This window comes from Dermacentor variabilis, chromosome 8, assembly GCF_050947875.1.
Source record: "Dermacentor variabilis isolate Ectoservices chromosome 8, ASM5094787v1, whole genome shotgun sequence".
NCBI lineage: Eukaryota > Metazoa > Arthropoda > Arachnida > Ixodida > Ixodidae > Dermacentor > Dermacentor variabilis.
The window spans coordinates 59,977,050-60,003,468 of NC_134575.1; the positions used below are offsets into that span (position 1 = coordinate 59,977,050).

A 26,419-nucleotide genomic window follows, 5' to 3' on the forward strand; every position below is an offset into this window, starting at 1 on the left:
AGGTTGCATAAATGAGAGCAGCGTTCGCAGCGTGCAAGTTGAGGCGGCGAGTGACTCAGACCTACTTTACCCGCGACAAGTGTCCATCCGCAGTGATCCTGCGCGCTCGGTGGCTGTTGCTGCGTTCGGTTGTTCCTCGAAATGAAAAGTGTGCGTTGATCGAGGAGTGCTCGTGCGGTGTGGTTTCTTCGTTCTACGTCGTCCAAGTCTTGTGCAGCTCGGATTACAATTTCGGGATCGTCGGATCTGCACGTGCTCCTTGTGCTCTCTCTCGAGGTGTGTTTCTGTGCTCCGAGCCGCGTAACAATCAACTAGAGGAAGACGCGCGCCAGCGGGCTACCGACGTTTGGGGTCGTGATTTCACTACGGCGTTCCCGTCGGGGAACTGGTGCACTTCGCTAGGCCTCGCGACCAAGAAGAGAGTCATTCGTGAGCGAAAGTGAGCAGCCACAGGGGCTCGGCGCAAGTCGGAGAAGCATGGAAGCCATCGCGAAACACGACTTCACGGCGACGGCCGACGACGAACTGAGCTTTCGCAAGGGCCAAGTGTTGAAGGTGAGGCGGTGGGCTTTTCCGCCGAACCGCTGCGAGCAGCTCTCCTGACGGCGGTGGTGCCCGTGTTTTGATTGTTGTGTTGTGTGCAGCCGAGCGCGTTGACGGCATTCGACTCGCTTATGAGCAGCTCCGCTGTACGTATACGTGCTACGTACGGCTGGTTGGCCTGTTGACGCTGCTCCCGTCTCGCTAGTGACGATACCGTGTCTCGCCCCGTTCTCCTGCTCCTTTATTTATTCTTATTTTGTTTTTGTAGTTCCTCGCCTATGACGTGAATGGCTTTTTCTATCGCGGCGATAACTGGGCCGACAACGAACGTCGGCGTGCGGGGCAAAAGATGGGCGCATTTGCCAGTGCGAATTCTCTTGTCTAGCGGGGGCAAGCAGCCCTCTGGCGTCGTGAAAGAATTTTTAAAGAATGATATAATACAGGCGGAGGAAAGCGAGGCGCCGTTGCTGCTGGCTTTTTGAAAGGCGGTCGTTCTTGCGCGTATGCATGGCATTCCGAGTCTTTGTCGGCCTGATTTGCTCGGCGGGCTTGTCGCGACGACGTCCGTCCCCCACTTGCTTCCCCGGCGTTGCGACAGGTCCTCGCATTGTGGGGAGAAGGGGCACGGACGACCCCTCCCATGAGCAGCGAATTTCGTGTTCTTTTTTTTTTTTTTTTTTCTCGTACCGCTGCTTTAGACAAGAGGTAGCCGTGCTCGTGGCGTCGTGTAATGATGCTAGGGATCGGAGGAGGAAAGAAAAACGCTTTCTTTTTGTTGTCGCCGCTTTGATGTTGCTTTGGTTCGCCGACACGGCTGAGCTCGGCCCAACGCGCCGTAACCGCGCTCTGCAGCTGAGATTTGTTGCTTTCCAAGTTCGCCGCATCAGCGGCAGCAGCCAACAAGTGTTTTCTTCGTTTGACCGTCTACCGGCTGCCTTCTCGTTCCGCTTTCGTCGGGTCATGCCAGCTGGCTGGGCCTCCATGCCTTCTATGCGGGTTAATCCGATCACCGTGCTGGTCTTTGACCTAGAGGTTTCAGGCTCCAAGTGTTATCTCCTTGTCTGGCAGTGGTCCTTTTTTTTTTTTTTTTTTTTGTCGTGTGTTCGACAGTTAGCTCTAATGTGTTTGTGCAGGGAAGTCGTCGCTCTGCGAGGGAATCGTCTTCCTACTGCTTTCTTTTTTTCAGGACGGTTCGGTAACTCGCGGGACCAGCGATTTTCAGTAGCAGTAGTTGCAAACCAGTTGGTCTTCTCGGCATTCTTGAAAGAACGCGCAGAAACCGGCGCGGGAGCAAGGAACTTGTTTTTGCAGATCGGGGACCGGGTGACCTCGGTGAAACCGTTGAGAAAGAAAAGAAACACGGGCATGTCTTTTTTTTTTTTCGGAAGTATCGGGTTCGTCGAAATCTTGGACTGCCGTGCGCTATCTCGACGTCCTTTCTAGAAGGGGACGCGACTGCCTCCAGCTGCTGCTTCTGTGGTGTCGCGTTGCGTGCCACCATCACTTCTGCTAGGTCCGGGCAAAGTTTCAATGTATTTTCCTAGTTTGATAGTGCGATCTTGCGGGAGAGAGCTACAAGTGCGCGATTTGTAGTCTTTCTTTATCGGTTACTAAGTGGCACGTATACTTCACGGAGTTGCGCAGACCGCGACAGAAACAAAACTGCCATCTGACAGTTTGGCCAATGCCTCCTTTGGCGCAGCCACTGAAGTCGGTATCCTACGCAGAAGCTCTCTGGGAAACCCACTTACCCCCTCCCCTGTTGGTAGCTGATAAACAGCACTTTTGCGAAGTTATACGGGTGTTCCGTGGTTCTAACCAATTTGCCGTTCTTGTTATCTTAATTGTAAACTGACTACCTCGGAGGCTGGTTCCGCAACTTGTGCATGGTGCCACGGTGATTACGTCACTCCAAAACTGAACCCGAAAGCGCGCCCTTCCAACTCTGCTGAGGCTGGTGTTGACTGAACACTGTTCTAGGTGGTCTTGGATGGGCGCGTTTTCAGGCCCAGTTTCGGAGGAGCCAATGAACCAGCCCTGCCGGATTGAGCAGCGTGTATCGACGTCGTTCTCTAGATACAACACGAAAGAACCGCCATAACGAAGAAAAAAAAAACGTAGGGGGATTTGATACAGTTCCGCTTTGCGTTGTCAAGTACGCAACATCTCTGCCGATTTGTGTAACAAGGAAGTAAGCTGGTAAAGCTATTTTTGCAGGAATTAGTCGTAGCAGCAGTGGTCCAAACGACAAATGCAGTCTCGTCGTCATTGGGTTGCAATTACCGAGAACGAGTTTCGTCCTGATTGCAGCCTAAAAATACGCCGGCAATAATGGTTACATGTAGTTTGCCTAGCGCAAAACGCACCCTCTTGAAAAAGAAAATAATAAGAAAGGGAAGAAGAAATTCATGTACAAATTGTAGCTACCGCCATCAAACAAATTTCGGCCGAATTTCGAACTTGGCTTCCACCAGCCCGAACAGCCGCCTTTTCCGACGCGCCGTTCGTCGGCTATGTTTCGTCTGTCGAGGTCGCGGGTTCGAACTTCGATTCCCAGCATTTAACGGCCGCATTCCTCTGTAGATGGCCACCAGGCGTGCCGTGTCGACATTTCATTTTTTCCGCTAAATTTTTACAAACACCTTATCGTTTATTTTCGTATGGCCTTTAAGGCCGTTATTGCATTCGAGTAGGAGTGAGGCTTTTTTTTTTCTACCTCACTTTTAATTTCTTTTTTGATAAGTGCAGAAATAACGAGACTCTCGGGTACCTAACGCAAAAACCGTTCGCGTACTTAGATTTAGGTGTACGTTAAAAAATGTCAGGTGGTCCAAATTAAATCGGAACCCCGATTACCCACCGTACAGTCGTCTGGAGACTTCAAGCGTCGCATTGTATTATTAATTTTTTTTCCAAAAGATGACCTTCGTTCGCGTACGACGGGTGCATTACGCTCGCCGGCGAAGAGTCGTTTCTCGCGGGGCCGCCGGTTGGCAGATCAGCCGCGCGACCTACTCACGAGGTGGCATATTGATTGGGACCCGCCTCTTCTTGTTACAGCCCACAGTCCGAAGGATTTTTGCTTCCTCGTGGAGCCGGCGTTGCCGGCATGGCAGGTCGCGGCGAGCCTTGGGGGCTTCTTTTCTTAGCGCCGTTAGTTCTTTAGTTTCTTTAATTTCGTTTCTTCTTCGAGCGGCTTGTTTCTGTCTGCATGTTCTTTCTTTTGTTTTTTCTCCCCCCATCGCGAGCAAGTGATGAGCCTGGGCTAAAAATAAGCCCCGCTCGGGGAAGTCGCGCCGGCTGTGCGGAACGGGGGCGGAATCTGGAGAACTGGGGCTCTCGCTTCTGTCTAAGCCGAGCCGTCTGTGCTTGCCTAAGCCAAAGCCGACTTGGGAAAACGTGTCTCTCTTAAAACTCCCGGCGTTCTCGCGGTCCCACTTACGGATGCGAAATAGGGTGAAGGTTCGACTTCCGGCCGCATTCCGATGGTGCGATGCACGAGAACGCTTGTCCAGCGTGCCGTGGTTTTAAAGGACGTTTGCTGGTTAAAATTAAAAATTAATCCGGACACTTGACGCCCGGAGAAAAAACGTGCGCGGACGCAGCCGCCCACCGTGCTGGTGCACCGACATGGCGCCGAAGATGACGTCAGTGCGAGCCATCTATAAGTTGATTAGCCGTTAACAATACCAAAAAATACCACGCTGCCGTGACAGCAGGCCTGATAAGCCAGAAAAGAGGCTAAAAAAAAATGTACAGTTGGGGACGCCCTCTGACAGCTCCCGCACCAACTTGCCGTGACGTCATGGGTTTCTACGTCGTCTGCTAGGGCCTAGTTAATCTCTAATCAATTAAAGCAGACGACATCGTGTTCTAAAGGAGCGCAAAACTGAACTTAGCAAATTTTGAAGACCTTTACTTCGCCATGTGCACAACTGCCCAAATGCGAGAAAATAAGGTTGGCACCAGTGGCGACATCACAGAGACGTACCGTTGCTGGAGTTTTGGCACGAAATCCAATAGGGAAAAATTTGGCCCCCATTTTTTTTCTCCCATCTCTTACCACACGAATAATGACAGCACTTTTGAAATATTTATCAGCCTAAACTGATTCGGTGTTTCTCTTCAGTGTCCCTTTAAAAGGGGGCACCAAAAGGAAACAATAAATCATTTTAGAACTGTAGACTGATAGAAATATTACTTCAGAATTCTGTTTCTGTTAATTTTTCGTTAATGGTTTGAGTATTAGAAGGGAAAGCAAAAATCAGTCCCACATTTTAAATTTCATTCCGAAACCCCACTTGGTAGATCTCTGATGCCATGGATTTTATAATGTTTTTCTTGTATTTGAGCGGTTGTAACGCAGTGAATGCATTCAAAGCTTGTTACATTCAGTCTGTCTTGGCTAGTTCAGAATTCAAGTAAGTCCAATAAGAAAATTAACTAGGCCCGAGCACACATTGTTAATATCCATTATGTCGCAGTACGAGTTGCTTTGGGAACTTCGGAAGTGGGATTGCCACCAATCTTTTGTTTTGGCATCTCTTCTGGCTTATGAAACCCTCCTCTCACATTAAAGTTTTTTGGTGCACATTTTACAATCACTTACATAATATCGGTATGGTATGGTTGTGCGGCAACAACTTGTGTTGTTGAGGGACCACCAATGTCATGATTCTGACTTGGACTGCAACCACTGGTTTGGTACGCTAACATTACATATGTCCGTTTGATATTCTCCTGTGTTCAGCACGATCTGCCATGAAGGCGCTGCTGTGGTACTTAAAACACGCAGGACTTTTTGACAGATTGTGACTGTACACTGTGTGACGTAGGATTGTATGGTGACACTGTGTAAGACTAGGAACATCTTTGCGGGCTGTGTGACAGTGCCCAGAGAAACAGTTCGTGTGTACGTGCATGTGTAGGGCTTGAAATCGAGGGTTCGACGGAAGCCCGTCTGGTCGGGATGAAGCATTGAAGACATAAAACGAAGGACACCGACCAACAGAAGTGCTAAAAAATGAATGAATCTAAAAGAGGTTTCGGCTTCGCTACGGAAGCCTTGTTCACAATGGGATGACGGAAGGTTCATGGAAGCTTATGTATGCTACAGAACGTGATGTAAGCAGCGCGTGTATGACGGGCGGCAGGGTTCCCTCATTTCGATTGAGCTTGTGACGTGTTTTTTGTATCTCCAGTGATTCCAGATACAGCCACGATTTTAGGTTTCTTTCGTGGCCGATAATTTTCGAGCGATCCCAGTTGATCCTGTGGCCCGTTGTATCCGTGTGCTCGGCAAGGGCAGTGTGTAGGGTTTGCTTTCCTTTTCTTTATCCTTCTCTCTCTCATCTATCGCATCCCCTTGCCCTTCCCCCAGTACAGGGTAGCCAATCGGAGATAATCTCTGGTTAACCTCTCTCTCTCTCTCTCTCTCTCTCTCTCTCTCTCTCTCTCTCTCTCTCTCCAGTCTCTCTTTCTTTCATGAAAAATGTCACAGATTTTCTAACAATATGACCTGGCAAAAATCAAGGGTCTTTGTATCTCCAAATAAATGAATTATCTGAAGACTACACTCCATTTCACACATAGCAGGCCGTGCTGTGGATGATAGACCAACTTTTCACACTTTCTGCATTTGTGACTAAGTAGTGGCACGTTTGCCACAACAGCAAAAAAAATATAAATGTGCTAGGTGATTTGGCGTCACATTGACATCATCGGTTACAGTCATAATACATAAAGCAATTATCACATAGAGAACATCGCATATTCGAACCATGACCACAGAACGATGAGGGGAGTGTCACCTTTGCCCAACTGCACCTGTTGCAGAGCTTGCAGAGCGCGCCACCTGTATTCGCGACCGGTACATATTGCACCAACATACTGGAAGCTCAGTGCGCACAAACTATACTTGACTTTGTGCATTGCCTCCTTTACTAGATGCCTGCCGCATGAGCTTATGACCCAGTTCTGTGCCCTCTTCCTTTCCTCCTCTCCGCAAAAGAAGACGAGCGCCGCTTGTGGCAAATACTTACAACCTACTGTACTGTGCAGTAAGTAGGTTGCAAATGCTTGCAACCTACTTACTGTGGCCTCCGAGATTACTGTAGGGTCTGTTACTGGGATTCTTGGCGGCAGCAAGCACGGCGCACTACGGAACGGGGGCTGCGAGCGCAAGGTCATGTTCTATTCGCAACTACAGTGGCCACATTGGAATGGCAGTGGAACTTAAAAAAACATCACTTGCCAAGTTTTGGGTGTCCGATAAAGAAATCCTGGTGGGGAAAATTTTTTCAGAGCTCCCTTACTATGGTGGTCTAGCTTTCATAGCACTAGTCTAACGTTGGAACGTTTAGTCCCTTGAATCAATCAGTCAACTAAGTTTTGCTCCTACCATTTGCTAGAGGTTGGTCTGATTTAAATTGGTTTGCCTATTGCTTGGTTAGAGCAGGTGTGTTTATTGCGCTTTCTACGTTCTCTGTTGCACGGAGAGTGTATTTGTTTTCCGCGTATGTGAGTGGACAAAGTTGTAGTGGGCACAGAGCCCAAAGCATTTGTTTCAAATGCATCACTGTGGATAAGTGAACTTCGTACACGCTTTTAAATTGCTTATCCTCGCTACTTTCACATATTTTGGTGGGCTGCTGATCATCTCCTTGGTGGTTCTTGTAAGGTATTCAAAATCCAAACATGCTTTGGCTCCACTTGGCTTAATATAAGTGTAACCAGATTCCTTTGTTAACCATTACGATCACTATACTGTTTATGTACACTTCAAGTGAAACCTTTAGCCATATCCACTTACCCTGGGTGATGAGGCTATATTTTTCGTAAATTGATGTCCAAGCCGAATACACTTACTGGGATGTGTAGGGAATATGTGAATTCTTTTATTGGCATGTTTTCTGGAAATATATGCCCGCATATGTTCTAATGCCGCTTGCAGCCATATTTTGGCCCAGTTTTTAAAGCACTCTTTGGGCCTGTGATCTTTTTTCTCCCTTTCATGGCCTGAAGACATACCTGCAATTTGCTAAAGACATGCAATGCCTGCTGTTGCAGGTGCTGAACATGGAGGACGACATGAACTGGTACCGGGCTGAGCTAGATTCCAAGGAGGGCCTCATCCCTAGCAACTACATCGAGATGAAGAAGCACGAGTGAGTATTGCGCCCTTCCTTTTAAGTTACGTTGAAAGGGCAGCTCACACTTAGCTCCAGGAAGCATGCATTTGAGGAGCACACATCACAAGGCATTCATACTTGGCAAACAATTGTTGAGCAAGGAACGTCACTGGCTTTCCTTTGTATCGTTTTTATGTGCACGTTGCTCAGTTTTCCTCCACCTACGCATAGCTTGCTCTGCTCCTCCCCCATTGAGAGGTGTGGGAGAGGGAGCTATGCACACATAAAATTGTTGCCAAGGAAAGTATTTGCTGCCTTGAAGAAGACAGGTTCCCGTGTCGAAAAGTTGGCTCCAGCGACGTTTCTTGCTCTACCAGTGGCAATCACTTTGAGCCTCTGTCCTGTTTGGCTCCATACTTGGCAAGTGTGTCATGCGTGACAGCAGACGGCAGCAAGTTCCTGCCTCTCTAACATTCGGAGTGTACAATTTCTCTGTGTTTTCCCAAATGAACTAACAATGAACTGAGCGAAGTTTCTGAAGCGAAGCTTTCTTGACTTTTTCACCCCATTTCGTAAGGTGAGGCTACTGGCAAACTGTGCAAAGGCTGAAGACAGTGTAGTCAAAGGTGGCGATTTGGTAGGCTGAACCTGATACCAGTGCACAATGTGTGGTCTCGCGAGGATTTTAGTGTGGTTTGTAATGTGGGTCGTCTGAATCGGTTTAAGTGTGGCAGCACCCACACACCTCATAGCATTTGAACGATACAGCTAACCAGCGAATGCCCTTAGCAGCATATCTCGGCAGGTTTACGAGAAAGCTATCGCTTAACTGTGACAGTCATCCTCATGGTTTCTGCCCAACTTTTTCTCTGACACGAAGATCAATGCTGATCGATATAGAGTGAGTTTCCATGTGCCAGTGGTCATTTGGATGAATAGTGCACAGAGCAGCAATAAAACATGCACAAATCCTAAAATTCAATGAAGTTTGTGACATATACTGACATGACCGGTGCCATGTTTGGCGTGCAAAACTCGGAAGGGAAAGTTTGTCCCTTGTCTGCTTTGATCACAGTGGACATTTTTTTTTTAACAGTTGGACAGTTCTGAAATGACAAGGAAGGCACAGATTTGGCTAAAAATTTAAGGAAGCATCACATCCACTTACTGAGTAGATGAGGTTGTCTGATTCTAGTGCTTTTAGTCAACATCGGCACCACTGAGTCGTGCTTTTTTGCATGACGACGACATTTCCTGCCAAATTAAGGCTCTTTTAGCACTTAAAACGTCCTGAACAACAGAAATGGCTATGCTCGAATTATTGTGATAACCATAAGATGATACACTCATTGAATACTGAATACTGTTTCTGGAACCAGGCATATATTGCAACTTCCACAAGGATATCTGTCTTGGAGTAGTTTGTGGGTCAGTTCTGGGAATCGCCGCAAATTCCAAGTTGTACGCGTCACAAGCACGAACGTGAAGATCATCAGTTTTGTGTTATGAGCCAGTTGTGATTTCCATGGGTTCCTAGTGCCTTTACCTTCTATGCGGTGACTAAGTTGCCATGGCAGTCTGCTTTGGAGCACAGAGTCACAGATTCAGTGACCAGCTGCGGCTGTTGCATTTCACCTCCTTCTGAATCATGTTTGACAGTTCGGATGCACCTTAACACGTTCATTGCACCATGGGTCTCTGGGGGGGGTCATGCAGCAGTTACCTTCCTTGTGCGACTGTTCCAAGCTTTCCTGCCGAGCGCAAGCGACATCTTTGCTAGAAATCAACAGGCAGCAAAAATCATTGTTGCTTCTTATCTGTGGGTTTTTCGCGCAACCTCTCTAGACTTTGAGGAAGTTTCAAAGAATCACAACTGCCGGGTAACTAACCGGTAGGCCATCATGCACAGGAATCAAGACTTCAAAAAGTGGTGCCACAGCGATCGTGTTAAACGAAGGACCCTTGGTGGCCAAAATTAACCCGCAAGTTGACCCCTCTACGCCTCCTCCCCTCATAGTCCTCTGTGCAGCAGCTTTGGGACATTAAACCCCTCAGTTTAGCCTAATAGCTTCATGGTCTATACATAACCTGGTATCAACACGTGCGCTCAGCCTCTGCGCTGCTTTTCCGGGCCCACTGCCATTGTTTGTGGGCATTCTTCATCCAGCCCTGCTCTCTCTACCACATAGAGCCAGGCCAAATGTGTTGTTGCGTCTTCTATGTGATTTCTTAGCCTCATGGTAACAGTTGCTGCTATTGGTCAGAGCTGTTGCTCTTAGTTCCATTTTGCTAATCACGGCCGGCTTAAGTGGAGTTCAAGTAAGCACGCAAGCTGGGCAGTGCCAACCTGCTGCCGCATTAAGGGGGGAAAAAGCACCCGAGTGACCTGGCTCTCTTAGAATACAGGAAAATGGCTGCTTTAATTTTCGTCACGTGGCTTTTGCAGCACTGAATGTAGACCTCTTCAATCGGCTATTGCAGTGAGTTCATGATCAGTTGAAGTTTGGCTGCATTGGTGGTGGGATGGTAGCTGCTCATGGTTTGTTGGCTTCTCCGTCATGCATTGCGATTGTAGTTAACTCATTACAGCTGGAGCGTCCACAGTTTTTTGTTCTCGCTTTTTCTCTTTATGTTGAAAAATTCGGCTGATGTCATTGCACGTTTTGCGCTTTGTGCGTGGTTCTCATTTTTTTGTTTTGTTTTTTTTCCGTTATGCAAGCCACTGGCAACCCTCGAGGTTTTGAATGCATAAAGCTGTGACTTAAAGCAAGTGTGCGGTGGCACCCTGTCCCCTTTCTTTTTGCAATAGCCAACATTTTTGCACCAATGAAACACAGTTTTGAAACAGTATACTGATTTAACATTTCCCTTTAGTGACACCTCAAGGTGTCACTGATGGCAGATTTGACTGGTCACTTCTAAGCACCATTGCAGTGCAGCTTACATTGGCTGGTCGAAATTGAGGGCTCAGAACATGTTTGCCTTGCTCACTCAGAGCACCACACTCAAGCTGAGAGTGCTCTGTAGGTGCCTTTACCGTTAAACTGGGAATCTGACTGAGAGCTGATCGAATTCTGATCAAGTGGCGTCTCTGATTTCTTTGGAAGCAGCTGAATGTTCGGCGTGGGCATTTCTTTATGGCTCTGATGTCGGGAGGTCTCGGCATTGCTGCTAATAGACTCGGAGCGCCGTAGCAACGAGTCAAATGTGCTATTATTTGTGCATGTAGTCATGGTTATTTTTTACAATACTCCATAGACCTTGCCAAGAGAGATTCACATGTGCTAGGGCAGGCAGCATAGGCATTCTGTGCACGCCTATGCTGTCGGAAGTCCGACAGGTAGGAAGCCGGTAGTTCGAGAGAAAAAGTTGTGGCTGTTTAATTGAAATATTTCCAGTGCCTAAGAATGAATTGGAAGCGAGCATGACAGATGGTGTGGTGATCTTCAGAGTAGGGTAGTGCTGGCTTGCAGCAGCATTAATAATAATGATTACAAAAGTGCCCAAGTGGCCTCTCTTTGTTACAGCTAAATGACAGCTTTAATTTTTATCGCTTTGATTTTGTGGCATTGGAAGTAATTAACAGAAAAGTTGCATGCCTATCACTACCAATCGCAATTTCATAGGATGTAGCTGCTGACAGAGGTAATCAAGCTCTTTGGCATGCACTACAATTTTTTGTAGCATTGAAAGTGACTGTGATTCTTTAATCATTTTCTTTATTTGGTATGACTGTAATTTGTGCTACATCTATTACCTGCAGCTGGTATTATGGACGCATTACACGAGCCGACGCAGAGAAGCTGCTGTCGAATAAGCACGAGGGAGCCTTCCTGATTCGCGTCAGCGAGAGCTCACCGGGTGATTTCTCCCTCTCAGTTCGCTGTGGTGACGGTGTCCAGCACTTCAAGGTGCGTCGGTCTTTCTTGTATGAGTGTGTCCGCTAGCTTGAGTGCTCAATGACGGCACAGTCTTTTTTAACACATACCGTGGAGCAAATTGAACAAGTGTTGCGCAAGTCTCCCTTGTGTCAAACCTGAAATTGCCCCCAGAATGCTCAGCTTATCATTTGAATGGTTTGGAGACGTCTTTGTATTCAATGTTTTTATTTTATGGACAGAGTTCTTCTATGCTAAAGGGATTTCCGAGACCTCTTTACATTCATTGGTCCTAGCTGCTTGACAACCAGTGCTTCTGACCATAGCCTTAAAGTCTAGGGATCTAAGCTAAAAACTGACCGTAAAACTGCTTCCTCTGTCGACATTCCCAAGTTCCACGGTCATTTGCAAGAAGCAAAATACTTGTCCAAAATACTCTGAAAAACAAGTGGAATATTTTGTTTAAGGAATTCTACAAGTTGAGATGCATTGTAATAGGTCATGCTTCATGCAGTGTATCTTTTCGTGCAATGTGGGGGGTGGCTGAATTTAAAAAATAAAAAAGCTGAAGAAGAAAACAAGAATGTAGGTTGCCACAGATTGCAGCCACAAGTTGCCACATATTTCCCACAGGCTCGACCCTTGACTTCTGCAGATGATGCATCACTCGATTAATTGGCAACGTCGCTAGTTCAGGGACACCAACTCACCTTTTGGAAGTATCCAATGCCTAGACGCGACCTGGCTTGCCGCGAGACACGTTTTTATGACCCTCTCTTGCCCAACCGAATGTGTGCAGGTGCTACGAGACACGATGGGCAAGTTCTTCCTGTGGGTGGTGAAGTTTGCCTCGCTCAACGAGCTGGTCGAGTACCACCGGTCGGCTTCTGTCAGCCGCTCCCAGGACATCAAGCTTCGCGACATGCACCCCGAGGAGGTGAGGATGGTTGCACCTGGTGCTCACTTGTCGTTTAACAGAGGCTCACATTTGTTGCTGCCCTGCAGCTACACTTAGCCGCTTCATGAGACATGCAATCAGAGCACACATTTTGCCTGATGCATGTAAGATGATTGGGCAGGAAGTCGGGTAGTAAAGATAGCCCAAGTACGTACGGTCCAGCGAAGATGCCGACCTTCTTTCCTCCTCATCAGCATTTGCAGGAAAGCAGGAGTATCACCGGTGGTACCACCGGTGGTAACAAGTGATGATCATGCATGCGCATAATGAATTTCATCAATCTGCAGTAAGCTGTGCATGTGGATAGTGTGGTTTAGCGCACTATGGGACACTGTAGAAGTGTTCTGCACAATACCCAGCAGCAAGAAGCTTCTTATATACACAGTGTAGACTGCTTATAACGGAAGTCACCAGAGTCATGAATATCTTAACTACCGTATTTACTCACATAATGATCGCACTCGCGTAATGATCACACCCCTGAATTTTGTCGTCAAAATTCAATTTTTTTATTTCCCGTGTAATGATCGCACCCTGAACTTGCCGCAGCAATATGTTGTTTGCCAAGTCTAGCTAATATTGATCGTGCTTACCGTCTGTCGAACGCTATGCGAACGACTCTTCAAGACAAACCAAGTGGTCTGCACGCACCAAACATTCTTAAGTAGATGCCTGATTTCATTTACTTTCATCACTTTCTGCACTTCCATGACTAAAAAAAGGCTGCAACCAAACTTGCCTTTATTATGTGTAGGCTTTATAATGGTTTTTGTCAACAACAACAAAAAAGGCGCCTTTCGATTCTTCTCATCTGCACTTGTGGGCGCGCAACGAATCGCAAGCGGCAGCGATAGTAGCCACGTTTACACTGATACGTTAAAAGTGTACCCTATTAATACGCCGACGCTTGTAACACAGCTAAGATGTTCGCCCACCTTAGCGGTAATGTGCCGTATTAGGATTGTAGTGAAGACAAATGACGTAGTTTCCGCAGCGTGCCGGCCATGTGTTTCTATGTCACTGGCAGCTAAGCACGCCCGTCTGTTTCTGTCCCCTCAAAGTAAACATGGCTACGTTATTGCCGCAAACTTGCCGATATTAACATTATTATTCATTACTGATACGGAAGAAACTGTTTCAATGCACGTAATGTACTCACAAGAAGAAGAAAAAATTGCGTTCGGTGCGTTCGGCTTGCTCCGCCAGTCGCAATTTTTGTTTTGGTGTCCTGTAGCAAACGCGGGACGAAAAAAAATTTTTTTTTTTCGCGGGAAATTTAACTCATGTAATGATCGCACCCCTGATTTTGAGTAAATTTTTCTGACAAAAAAGTGCGATCATTATGCGAGTAAATACGGTATAAGCAATACGACGCTGCATATAGTGAAAGCAGTTTTCAAAGCTTGCGCACATGCAAAGCACATGTAGATGAAACAGCATGCATATCCAACAATTGAAGCATTCAGCGGGGATGTTTGCATGCTTTTAATTTCGTGGACATTCAAAGGCTAATGCCCAAGGACCATTTGAGCCAGTATTTGCATAAAGCAGACAAAGTAACAAAAGTAAAGATGCAAAATGGGAAAGTATTTACTTTCAGGAAAGACTGAAGACCAACAACACGCATGCGTTGCCAAGCGCATGCCCGTATGAGTGCCTGGATAGTAGTGTCATGCCTGAATGAAGTATGCATTGGACAAAACAAACCTATGTTCTCTAGTCTAAAGAACTAGTATGTGAATGAAACACACCATTCCCTCTCTCAAACACACAGTTCAGTGTGGAAAGGGAAGTGCACCTTCTGGTTTGGTTTTTAGTGATCTCATTTCATTCTGGCGTGGTAGTACACTGTCCGCTAAGAGCCATTACCTGATGGCCTAGTAGACCCTGCTGACCCTCACTCAAACACGGGATGCCACGCACAGGAGGCTATCCCCGGAGTGCAACCTCAGCCACGGCATCAGCGCGTATTGACACCGCTCAAGGTTCCGACAGGAAATGACCCTGCCCAGACAGCTAGACTTGGAGCTGGTGGACAGGAAGACAAGAGCCAGGTATTTACGCTCTACCTCGCCAGTCAACGACTTCTGCTGCCAGACAGCTTGCTGTACGCTCGGCCGATGCCGAAGACGCTTTTTTTTGTCTTTCGTTTCGTAAGAAGGCCACTTTTCCTACGAGGGACGGTCACTGGGATGCCACCTCGTCTTGCCCTCATTTCGGCTACTTGCCATTGGCTGCCAAGTGACCTGGCAGAACTCTGCAATGTCTGCTTCAATCAACGTCGTCTGCTTACTGTGGCTGCTCTGTTGCGTCCCGTGTTGCGTGCCTCGTCCCTTTCTTTTGCGTTGCTGCTTTGCCTCAGAGCTTCGAATTGCAGAGGGCCACTTGCATTCCTGTGGTTTAATGACCGATTTGATCTCCCCTGTTCGCTGCTTTTGCTGCGAACGTGGCTGAAGACATAAAATGCCAAAGCAGCATTTGCCCTTTCCGCAGCAAACATTTTTCGGCAGGCACCTGGTGCTGAGTTGCTCAACTTTAGCTGACATCGTGGGAACCTTGATGATGATTTGGATGCACTGGTGACTACTTCTCCAGCTGTGTCACAAGTTTGCAGAACAAGTTGTAGCCAGTTACTTGCTTCAGGCCTGCAGGTAGTGGGGCAAATTCAAAAGCAGCAATTGCATGATGCTACCATCGCCTTGCTAGTATTTAGCTACAAAGCTGAGCAGGTGGAAAACTACAGGTTGAGACAGTTGCTCCAGAAGAGTTACAACTTCTTTCACTCTTTGTCATGTCTAGACATCTCTCTGGCATTGACTGCAGCTGCTGTGATAAACACAAAACTTTGAACCTGGAATGCACAGCACACCATACAGTTTTTGTGGGTCTTAATTTTAATGTTGTTTCTAAAGGGTTTCTCCGCACTATGCTGGTGTGTCTATGACCAGTGTGGCCACGTGAGATCTGAAATTGCACACCAGGGTGTGTGATAAAAACTCTGGAAAGCCCCCTCAACTTGCTGCAATTAGTTTCGACCTGGAAGACGTGTCGCCAGCACGGTTATGGCTGCAGCCCACGCCTGTGTTGTGCACTGGGGTAATGGCCTTTCTTGTAAAAGGTCCACTGACAGGCTGCCTAATCAGAAGGGCGGTGCATTCACAGAATCCTTTTTCTGCTCACCTGATTGCAAGCATCTCAAAACGACCTTGCCATGTGCAGAGTGGATCACCCAGTCTGTAGGAAACGAGCTTGTTTCTGGCAATGTTCCCGAGACGAGCAGAACTGAAGCTTGCGGATACCATATTATTTGATTATGAGAGTTGCCTGTTGAAATCTTTCACTTCACCGTCCATCGCCGTGGTGGTGCACTTAGAAGTGTCCTTGGTTGCAGTCCACTAATTGACTGCACTTGTATTAGTCCTAGTCGCCTATACTCTTGAGTGCAGTTGTCAAGCCGATGCCTTCAAGATGGCAGCGTTGTGGAGGCAGATGTGAAGGAGCTACAACGTGGGATGTTCGGAACTTCCTTCGTCTGGTTTTGGGGCTGAGCCAATGGGTAAACAAAGGCTTGTTTGGTCTCTGGCTGCAGTGGCCACATTTAGACTTGTTGCATAGGTGCTCGTCTTCTCGTGCGGACTAAAAAGACCACAGGCAATCAGAACCAAAGCCCTTTTTGCCTTGAAATACACTTTGCAGCCTCCAGTGCGGTGAGTAGTCATAAAGACAGTTATGTCTCTAACATTTTGTAAAACTGATTCATTGTCGAACAGTGCCTGCTTATTGTGGGAGAAGCACGCCCTCTGTACAGCACTGTGGCTCCTCCATAACAACATGTGAACTCGGCCACTAAGCCAAGCCAAGCCAAGAGCAGAGCCTGAGCCCTCCAGAATGATCTACAAGCTGTTTGGAACTGAACAACCCTTCCTGCCCAGGCCCAAGCAACTCATTACAAGATTTTGTATGCATCGCTCATGCTATTAACACTCATGCACCTGGGGGTGCATACACCAGCATGCTTTGCTGAAAGTAACCTCCTGGCTCGTCAAATTTTGACGGCACGAAGAACTTGGAAGCCTTTGATAAAAAAACCTTTGGTGTATGACTGGCAATGCTCTGATAGAAAGCACCATCATTCATCAGTGATGCCTCTTGTGTAGCTGCCTTTGTTGGTTTCGGGCTTTCATGGTGAAAGCCTTTGATAGAAAAATGATGTATATTTCTGCATGTTACCACTATTGCTGGTTTCTTTCCTTTCTGAACTTCTTCCTGGAAGTCGCGGCATCCCAGGTGATTTGGTTGGGCTTCTTGCACTAATGGAGTCCAATACGCTCGGGATATCTTGAGACAATGCTCTGTGCTTTTATTTAACCAGCATACCTTGAACTAGGGGAGGCCACTGCAACGTGTTAACTGCACAACTATTGCATCACCGCAGTGAGTTCGAAGAAGGATAGTAACATGCAGCATGGAGCACCGTGCAGCAGAGGTGCTGGCTACATAACGAGCATGTCTTCTGGCATCTCTGCCTCATTGTAGCTGGGCAGTCTGCTGGAGCAACGCCACTGTGCTCGATTTCACATAGGCATGCAGAAGCCCTGTCAAGTTATAACTGGTGTCAATCCATCCCGGGATGACCTTGCCTCATAAGCAGCATTGAAACGCAGTGTGTCGTCGCCCATTTTCTTGTGTTCTGTTCACGAGCGAATCATTTTACAGGGTACAGGCTGATGTATGGCATTTTAGGCCATGCTGGCAATCCTGCAAATGCAACCTTATCAACTAGACGTGCAAGTAAGAACCCCAGTAAATTGAATCTCATTTTGCAGAGTGTTGAAAGGCACGCATTGTGTAGCAGCATTGTCTGCTTGTGCGACACAGTCGAACCCATTTATGACAATATTCAGGTGCCACGAAAATGTCATTGTTATAACCGATAAAATTGTTATAACCGGGTTGCACGAAAAAAAAATCGGAATAGGTAGTTGGCAGAGCTGTTGTGAGAAAACTATAATGGCAGGGAGGCCAATGTCCCTCCCCACCACTTTTCTCCATCCGGCTGCTTATTGTGTTCACTTGTTTAACTGCTTTCTGGGTGATCCGATTGTGTATAACAAGCTGCGGCTGTCGGTGTTAAGAGTGGCACTGCTATAACAGCTGCAAAGAGGGGTCATGGGTGGCAAGCGATACGTGAGCTACGTGAGCTCCATCGAGGCATAGCTTTGGTGTCCCCAAAAGGGGCCTTTTAAAAAATGCAAGAAGGTTGCTGCGGCAGCCTGTCAACTTGAAAAATCCAGAAGAAACGCTGAGCCGAGATCGCCACAAGCATCTCGCCATGTACTCACTGGCTTGCACGAGAAAACCCTATGTCCCTCAATCTTGCATGCTTTACACGAAGCATGCCAACATCTTTCTTCGAAGCGTCCAGGTGCTCCACATCGTGCAGCGGAAGGTTCCTCACAAAAACGAAGCACCGGAGAAACTGAATCATCTGCCGGGCCTCCTGTGAGGACAGTGTTGAGGCAGCCTGCCCTAACACGTCATCGCTGCCGTCGCTATCCGATGCAAGCACATTCGCGACGATTGCCTCATCAATTAGAAGCACTTAGTTTCCATATCTATAGCCGTGCTCTTTCTTTTCACCAGTAACGTCGTGCACTACCAATTATCAGTGGGCAGATCACCTATCTTCTGTTTTGGCAGCGAGTCAAACGAGGCTAAGAAACTATGTGGCCGGGAACGATTTTGACGCAACCAGCAAAGATGAATGCGAGCGATTAAGCTGTTTGCAGAACGAACTGTGCTGAATGAAGAGCCAGTGGGTAACCTGGGAGAAGCGCAGTCGGCGCGGTCCATTTCTGTTTTAGAGGGTGGTGCTGCGTAGAGCTGTGGGTGCAGCCCATTCGTGTTCAGAGCGGTGGAAGGGCGACAGGAGAGAGTTGCGCGGAGAAGGCTGGAAAATGAGCGCGCAGCGGCTGTTGGAGCAGCAGAGCAGCATTCAGCGGCTCAAATTACTCTTTTTTTTTCTTTTCAAGGATTTCGTATTTCACTACCTTTCGGCACGGACATCCAGCAGCAAGACTTCATTGTTATAACCGATAATGTGGCATTGGGGCATTGTAGTAAGTGGGGTATTTCACCATGGACAACATGCAAAAGTTGACGGTGCAGCAGCTTCTCATTGTTATAACCGATATATTGTTAAAACCGGTATTGTTATGAGTGGGTTCGACTGTAGTATTCCAACTTTGGGAACTTTGCTGCAGGTCATGCTGACCGCAGCATCACTGGCAGTGGCATGCAATGGTTGGCTATAGCGTATGGGTATATTGAAATGTCGATTTACCTTGTGGAGGTGTGACCTTTACGTAATTTAAGAAAGCCAAGCGAATGGATGCACAATTTTGTTTCTGCTTCTCATTAAATATGCTATATGTTGGCTTGTGGTGATTGAATATGGGTGTTTCATTTCTACCCTTCTGGATTGTTTTGTGTTCTTGGCTTGTTCCTGTGCATCATTGTGTTTTTCAAAATTCTGTAACGTCAAGCTTGGCAACTTTTCTTTCTTCTTTTATTATATAAACTGTCCCTTTAAGCACTTCCTTTTATTTTTATTTCATGTGGTCTTTGCAAAGCAAGATTGTGTTGTCTTCTGGAAGGGAAAAATTAGTGGCGGCTTTCATGTATAGTCACAAGAAACATGGAAGAGAACACATGGCAGAGCTTGCAGTGAGGGCATCTGTGTTGTCTGCGAACTCAAAGGCACGTTGTAATAAAATAGTCTTACTGCCTACACGTTGACGTTCACCCAACCATGCAGTCATTTCAGTCGGGTCAGTTCATGTGTGATGGCATTGATGTGAACTTGAATGCTGTCGGCTCTGCCACGTGGGCGCCGTATCTTGAAAGCGATCTCCGACGTGGCCAAAGTGCTCGCCTGTGCGAGCCTCATCTTCAAAGCGATTGGCGGTGTTTGCAGAGTGCGCACAGGGCCAGTAGCTTCATATGCACTGCTTTCGGCGTTTCGTTTGCGATGAAGTGAGAGATGCGCGAAGGTCAATTCACTCGCTTCTGCTGCCGTAGTTCTTTCCTCCATTGTTCTGACAGCAAGTTTCCACGATCATCGAGCGAGATGTGTTCATGTTTACCTGTCCGCGCATGGCACCGTGCTTGTTAATTTAATTAGTAAGTGAATGTTTACAAGTTCATACTGCCGATAAAACTACTATCCTTACTTTTATAGCTATCTTCTAATTTGCTATCGCGATCAGTGCTTTGCCTTTCGGGCAAAACTGCGACTTTCTTTATCCTAGTAATCAACCTGTAATCGTGAAATGAATGACAATAGAGGTTTCGAAGAACACTGTAGCCGACTAAATTGATTTAGTGCTTCTTGTTAGTGCCCATTTAAACCACGAAGGTGTGTTACATAAGGGTGGGACATACAGAAAGAAACAATAAAGACATTTGAAATGGCAGCTACAGGTACTCAGTCGTATTCTAAGAAACAGATGATGGGCAGGGGATGGCAATGACATTGTGCGGAAGGACATTCCAGTACTTGGCTGCCTGGGGAAAGAAGGATGCTGAAAAATTAAGTTGTCATGCATGCACGAGAAGCTTGGTTGGGGACTGATGAGCGTGAGATATGTATGCAAGTAGGGTGATGTAAGAGTGATGAATAGAAAAGCTTGTGGAACAGACAGTGTGTCTATGCATTGGCGGAGAATATCCCCGGGAATTGGAAGTTGTCGATTGCATTACTTCTACTTGCAACAATTGTTCATGGGTGTTCCGGCTGCTGCATCTGACTGGGCGGGTCTCGTTCTCTGTGCAGTGTTTGGTGCAAGCCATGTACGACTTCCAGCCCCAGGAGTCTGGGGAACTGGAGTTCCGCCGCGGCGACATCATCAACGTGCACGACCGCTCGGACGCCAACTGGTGGGAGGGCGAGATCGGCTCGCGCCGCGGCTACTTCCCAGCCACCTACGTGGTGCCCTACCACACGTAGTGCGCTCTCTCAACGAGGCCGACACGTCCATGCCCGGCAAAAGGCACCGCTGCTGTCACAGTCTTGTTCCCCCTGCACAGGCCCCCCCCTCCACCGTGGGGTGCCAGGGGCAGGGTGTGTTGTCCACCAGCCGCACCGCACTGGTGATCTGAAATTCTGTCTAGCCAGCTGGCCCAAGGGGCTCTTGGTATTGTCGAATCGTAGTGCAGCAAAAAATGGTGCAAAGGAAGAAACGTGCATACATGGGTGCTACACTCAGACTTAAGGTTAGTTACGAAAGACGACTGTGTGACTTTGCAGGACAAACTTTCTGCAACAAAACTTTCCTTGAACTTCAGGTGTGAGTGTAGTGCTGGTCTTTGCCCGTTTCTTTCATCTTGTTTCTGTCATGCTACAACTTGGCAGCACGAATTGCATATGCCAGCCAGGCCCACCAGTCATTATTTTTCAGCAGTGCAAGGTGCCCTTTTCCGCAGCCCACTGTAGTTGTGGCACCGAAAGACAGGTGGCCGCGACGCCACTTGTTTGCTCCCGAGCTAAAGACACTGACAGATCACCGGGAGTGTAGGTCTGTCACAAAGTCATGAGAAATGCTGCGAGTGTCCCTGGACGATTGCTGGGACCAGTAGCGTGTCCTCGTTTCGTTTCTTCGTGCTTTTTTGTTTCTCAATGGGGGACTGATGCCAGGCCAGTTGTCTCTCTCCCCTCCTCAAAAAAAAAAAAATTAATTTGGTCACAGCAGCTGGTTGCATTTTATATTGCTGCAGAGCTGTGGCCAGTAGTATTTGTTGCCACTTCCAAACTGAAATGTTGCAGGCCAAGATGAGTGTTATCTGTAAGAGGAGCAACTTGAACGGCACATGAATGCGCTGCGTGTTGTGGGCGTGGCTTACACCAGGTCACTACCGTCTCCGATTGTGAGGCCCTTCCAAATCTTTCTCTCCATGTTTTATTTTGTGCACAATTTAGCCATCATGTGGGCCATTCTGCCGAAGGGAGGGATGCACATTCTGCTCTGGGACAAACGCGCCGCCTCCTAGTTGCATTCTGAGCTTCGGAGAGCGTCGCTGGGCTCCTAGCTTGTTACAGTTGCCCAGTGCTGTGACCGAAGCAAGGTGCAAGCATCACTGTCGGTGAGAGGGCACTCGTGCCACACAGGGGTGACATAGCTGCATCCGATGCAACAATCGCTGTACGTTGCATCAGTCAGAGATTTTCTCATCCCTTCTCCCCCCATGATGAAAGTCAGTACAGCTTATCACCTCGGCCAGCATCATGCTGGGCTGAATTACGCCCTGCGCAGCCACAGACACGTTATCCCGCTTTTCGGAGACGGATGTGATGTGTGTTGGCGCAAGTGCGACGTCTCGTGCCAATGCTTGCCGCAGGTGCCTTCTCGCATGGAGGCTGTGGCACATTGAACTGTTGCCCGGATAGTTGCGCTTTCTGTGTAGCTGAGCGCACGCAGCTGCACGGTGCAAAGAGGGAGGCCCCCAGAAACACTTGCACACACTTGGCAGTGCAGTGCGAAGGTCTGATCACGGCGAGGAATGGCCGTAGCTGTGCTGTGAAATGAGTTGCGAGACACTGGCATTTGACAATGTCTTAGCAGCCCTCGGAAGGCACCATGCTTCAAAGAGAAGGCTTGGTAAAGTTTGGTAAAGAAAAAACAAAGTAGTCTGAAGGAGTCGGCTCTGCCAGCTCTGGAAAACGCAGTTTATAGCCAGTGCTTATTATTTTTTTTCTCCTTTCTTTTTATCGACGGGGTGGCAACTCCTTGCAGCACATTCTTATCTGCTTTGTGAAATTGTCGTGTGATGTCAGCATTGTTGCATTCAAGAAAAGCACAGTGAACACTGCTGCTTTTCTGGGTTCCATATTGCTTCATTTGCCAAGGCACCGTAACAGTACGGTTAGTAGTAAGGTCAGCCGGCTACTGTGCCAAGCCACGAGTAGGCCATACTTGCAAGTAGGCGGGTTCGCCCGTGGCATAGGAAAAGACAATCCGGCATGCGTTGTGGTGAACGTTTTTCGGCATTTGGAGGAAGTGGTAGTCTGCTCACTTTTCTGTCACATCCTGTGAGCTTCGCATCACGTGAGGCGTGATGCTTAAAAATTTGCCCAAAAGCACGCCGTCTCTGTGGAAGTCAGTGGAACCAGACACCCTGCTGTCGGGAGACTTCTGTTTAGCCCACAAGATGAGTATTCCTTGGGAGGCCACCAGAAAGGGGCTACCTTGGCACTGCATTGTCTCAAGCTGCTGCTGGCGTCGTGACCCAGCTTAAAGAGAAAAAAAGTCCAAGCCTTTCTTTAAGTGCAGTGTTACAGCTGTTGTTTTCTGCCAGCACTGTGTTCGTTTTACCCAACTTCATGGAGTTGCTTGTGTTTGTTGCTTTTCCGGAAGTAAAAATTTGTAGGCAACTCTAACTGTCCATGTGTGTAGTATACTTGTGGTTTCGTTCCACTTGCGAAGCTAGCAGAATGTGTAGCAAATCCTCTATGGTGGTGCCATCTGTCGACTGGGTGTTGCACGTTTTCTTGCATACAGAAATGACCAAATGTGGCATAGAAATGTTAACAAAACGAAAGCTTCTTCGCTGCATTTTGAAAGGGTTGCCTTCAGATGTGCGAACAGTTGATTTGCGTCGCGAGTCTCGGATAGCTTTGCAGATCTCTTTGTGCAACTTGCAGATGTTCTGCGGGAAAAATTTTTGTTTAGCCCAAATGGACTTATTTCTTATTTTGCGTTAATTGCCGTGGCTACGAACACGTCATTGCGGTGGTGTTGCTCATGCATAGCTGTTGACACTGAGCATGCCGAAGTTTAGTCCCACTTTCGTCATCCATGCGATCCACATAAGGCCTTCATTGGCAATACAGCTCAGGCTGGTCTCCTCGCAGATTGTGCCTGGAGAGCTGCTTGTGTCTCTTGTTTTATCTCGTTATCAGCTGCATGGCTATAGGACAGTGAGCGTAGCGCTGTAACATTACCGTGCAACACAGAGTAATTGTCACATCCCTCATCAGTGCTACACGAGCTGGAGTTGTCTTTTTTCAGCCGTTGCTCGCCTACCACCCACCATTGTTTTTCTTTTTGTGGGGCCAGGGACGATTCGCTTTTTCTCTTGCTCCATTATTCTCTCTGTTTCTGTTCCCTTTGAATTGCAAAGATTGTTTTGAAGTCACTCCTTGTTTTTGCCTCATTTATCCTCCGTTCAAAGACAGCAGCGTGCAAGTGAAAAGTGTGTGTTCGTGTGTATGTATATATGCTGCTAATTCCTCCCCCCCCCTCCACTTTCGTCTTCTTTCGAACCACACGCACCATTATTGGTTCGAGCACCGTGATGAAATCACAGACATGTTGCGACCTTGGGCCATCGCAGCACCACTTCTTCAATTCACCCCGAGGCATGATCAGGGGCTGCCGTCTCGTTTACTCTATCTGCCACCACAACTGTCCCCTGCTTTACTTCTATTCTACCACGTTGGCACTGCTCCTTCACTATAGGGCCTCGACTTGGCTTTTGGCTGTGTGGCCGGGGTTCCTGAGGCTTGTCTACTCCTTCCCTCACTGTCTTGGGACACGAGGCAATGGCCGCAGTGAAATGTGTCGTCTAGTCAGCCGTATCCCTCCCCTGCATCTTTTGTGTGTCGTGTCCCTCGCTTGTGCATTGCCACCTGCGGCCATCGCTGCCTCGGCAGCCTCCAAGCCTGACTCAAACGTGAGCCAGGAAAGTGGCAGTGTAAGGGTATGGCATCTTGAATGGTGAAATAGCACAGTTCTCCCTGGCCTACCTTGAGGCTCCTAGCATCCCTGTGGTGCTCCACCAGGCACGTTCATCATCAATGGTTTTTGCTCCGAGCTTCTTTGTTGCTTCAGCACAAACAGTGCAAACTTTCACTAAGGGCTTTGCAGGGTCATTCTATTTCTCCATTGTACTGGGAGTCATGAATAAATTAGGCATTTAGCTTTCTTCGCTGGTTTGGTGTACCTCGTGAGCGTTGTTGTCTGCACTGAATTTGCCGCATGTGTTTGGCATGTGAACTTTTGCTGTGGATGGCGCACTTGTTGAATCGCAGTGGAACCTGGCGAACCAGTGTGTTACACCGGCTACAATGCGGTAGTGACGTTCTAGACTCTCACAATCATATGCCAGGCCAGTTTACTGAGTTGCTGTCATGCTAATGCGGATTTTTCATACAGTTGTGACTGTGTGAAATGTGAAGGGGCAAATTCAGGCCAGAGAAGCAAAACCCAAACGCTGGACATTTTGTTTGTATGTTCATGTGTGTCACATGGTCCACTGTTCTTTGTGCATAAAAACCATTGTATTCTTTGTCGGACATCGACAGATGGAACTCTACTGCCCTACACAGTAGCTTGGTGTAACTGATAATGCACCTCGAAATGGGACCAGTGTGCGTGTTACTGACTTCTGTATTCTGGGAAAATGACTGGACTGCCCTGTTCACATTTCATTTAGACAACACTGTATGTTGATACATACGCATAGTACGGCATTTAATTCTTTTTTTTTTCCTACCACGTATGTGGGGTCTTGTTACTGCAGGCATGTGATGAACAACAATGCTGGGCCTTACGCTCGCTGCTTTTTACACTGTAAACTCAAAGCATACAGTACTTTTTGGGTAGTTGATGGCTTGGTCTGTTTAAAGTCTAAGACTGGCCTAGATGGATTGGTCATGCCACTAGGGAGCTAGAAAGAAGCAGATACCATCCTGTATAATGAGGACCTCTTTTGGCTGCTTTTTATATTGCATGTTTCTTGTCTTCTTTTTTGAGTTTCTGTTATCTGTTACTTTCGTTTTCTGACTTATATTCGCTAACTGCCCATGACGGCTGCCCCCTTGCTTCTCAAACAGACACATCTTTAGCAATGTCTTCCATTGTTTTGTCCTTTTGTGTGCACATGTTTTTGTCCCACATTAGACACTCCTGCGGTCACACATATACATTTTATGGTTGGAGGTCGGGTGCGGAGACATGGCAGGGCAGACAGCCAGCCTTCTTTTTATTATTATTGCAACTTTGTTTTGTACGTTTTTGTTAATGGCTTCGTTGTGCAGTTTCACAGATTCAGGCCTCTCTTTCTTTTTTTCATTGACTCCTAATCTTTGAGCATCCAGCCTCTTTCCTAGTTGATCAAAGTGCTCACAGATCGTTCGAAGGCTTCAGACGTGTTCATGGCCAACGCTGGGGCCCTGTGCGAGTGTGTTTCTGTATCTTCAGTCCTTGTGCCACGGTAAGCCTAGGTGCTGCATTCTAAGCAGCACCCAATTCAAAGTTGCACCACCTTTGCTGGTATTTGTCCAATGTAATTGACTCTTAAGTTGACGCTTGCTTCACGGGAAATCTCTTAGAAACCCTAACGGAGCATCGTTAAGGAAGCCCCTACTGGAACAAATCTTGCCTTGGCTACTACTGTTGCTGCTCGTTCCAGTGATGTCGTGCACAGTCAAGGTTTTTTTGGTCACCTCTTTCTGCAATACCTTGCTGCACACGAGGCAACAGCCTTAGTGGTATATTTCACTTTCCTTTTTTTTTTCTTTCTTTAGCTGCGCATGTGAGGTGTGCCGTGTTTACTCTATGTGCTTCCGCGCACTTGTTTGCTCAGCACTGTCCCCGAGTTGTAGCCATACTTTCATACGACATCCTTCCTGTAGAAGACTTTTATTATAATTCTTTTTCGTCGTGAGAACACAAAGCGAGCTTTGGAGTGATGACTGTTTTGAACAAGTTTCATGTACAAGTGTGTGTGTGTTGTGTGTGTGATGCTTTTTTTTTTCCGCATGGTGGTTCTACAAGTGTATGTGCGACCGGTATGAAAAAAAGAAGTAAACCTGTTACTTGAGAACAAAATAAAAATGAATTGTTTCTTTA

The 26,419-nt window shown here is 47.4% G+C and overlaps 1 protein-coding gene across 2 annotated transcripts; it reads left to right on the forward strand.

Annotated features, from left to right (window-relative positions):
* The first annotated feature begins 70 nt into the window (after positions 1–70).
* Positions 71–26,419, forward strand: drk (growth factor receptor-bound protein 2 drk). Of its 2 annotated transcripts, XM_075702182.1 has the most exons (6): positions 71–555; positions 7,612–7,709; positions 11,437–11,584; positions 12,351–12,488; positions 14,435–14,563; positions 20,344–26,419. In XM_075702182.1, the coding sequence occupies exons 1-6, from the start codon at positions 478–480 to the stop codon at positions 20,515–20,517; spliced, it is 765 nt and encodes a 254-aa protein (XP_075558297.1). In that variant the 5' UTR covers positions 71–477; the 3' UTR covers positions 20,518–26,419. The 2 variants fall into 2 exon arrangements, with proteins under 2 accessions (XP_075558297.1, XP_075558298.1); XM_075702183.1 differs by lacking the exon at positions 14,435–14,563 and having other exon boundaries at positions 74–555.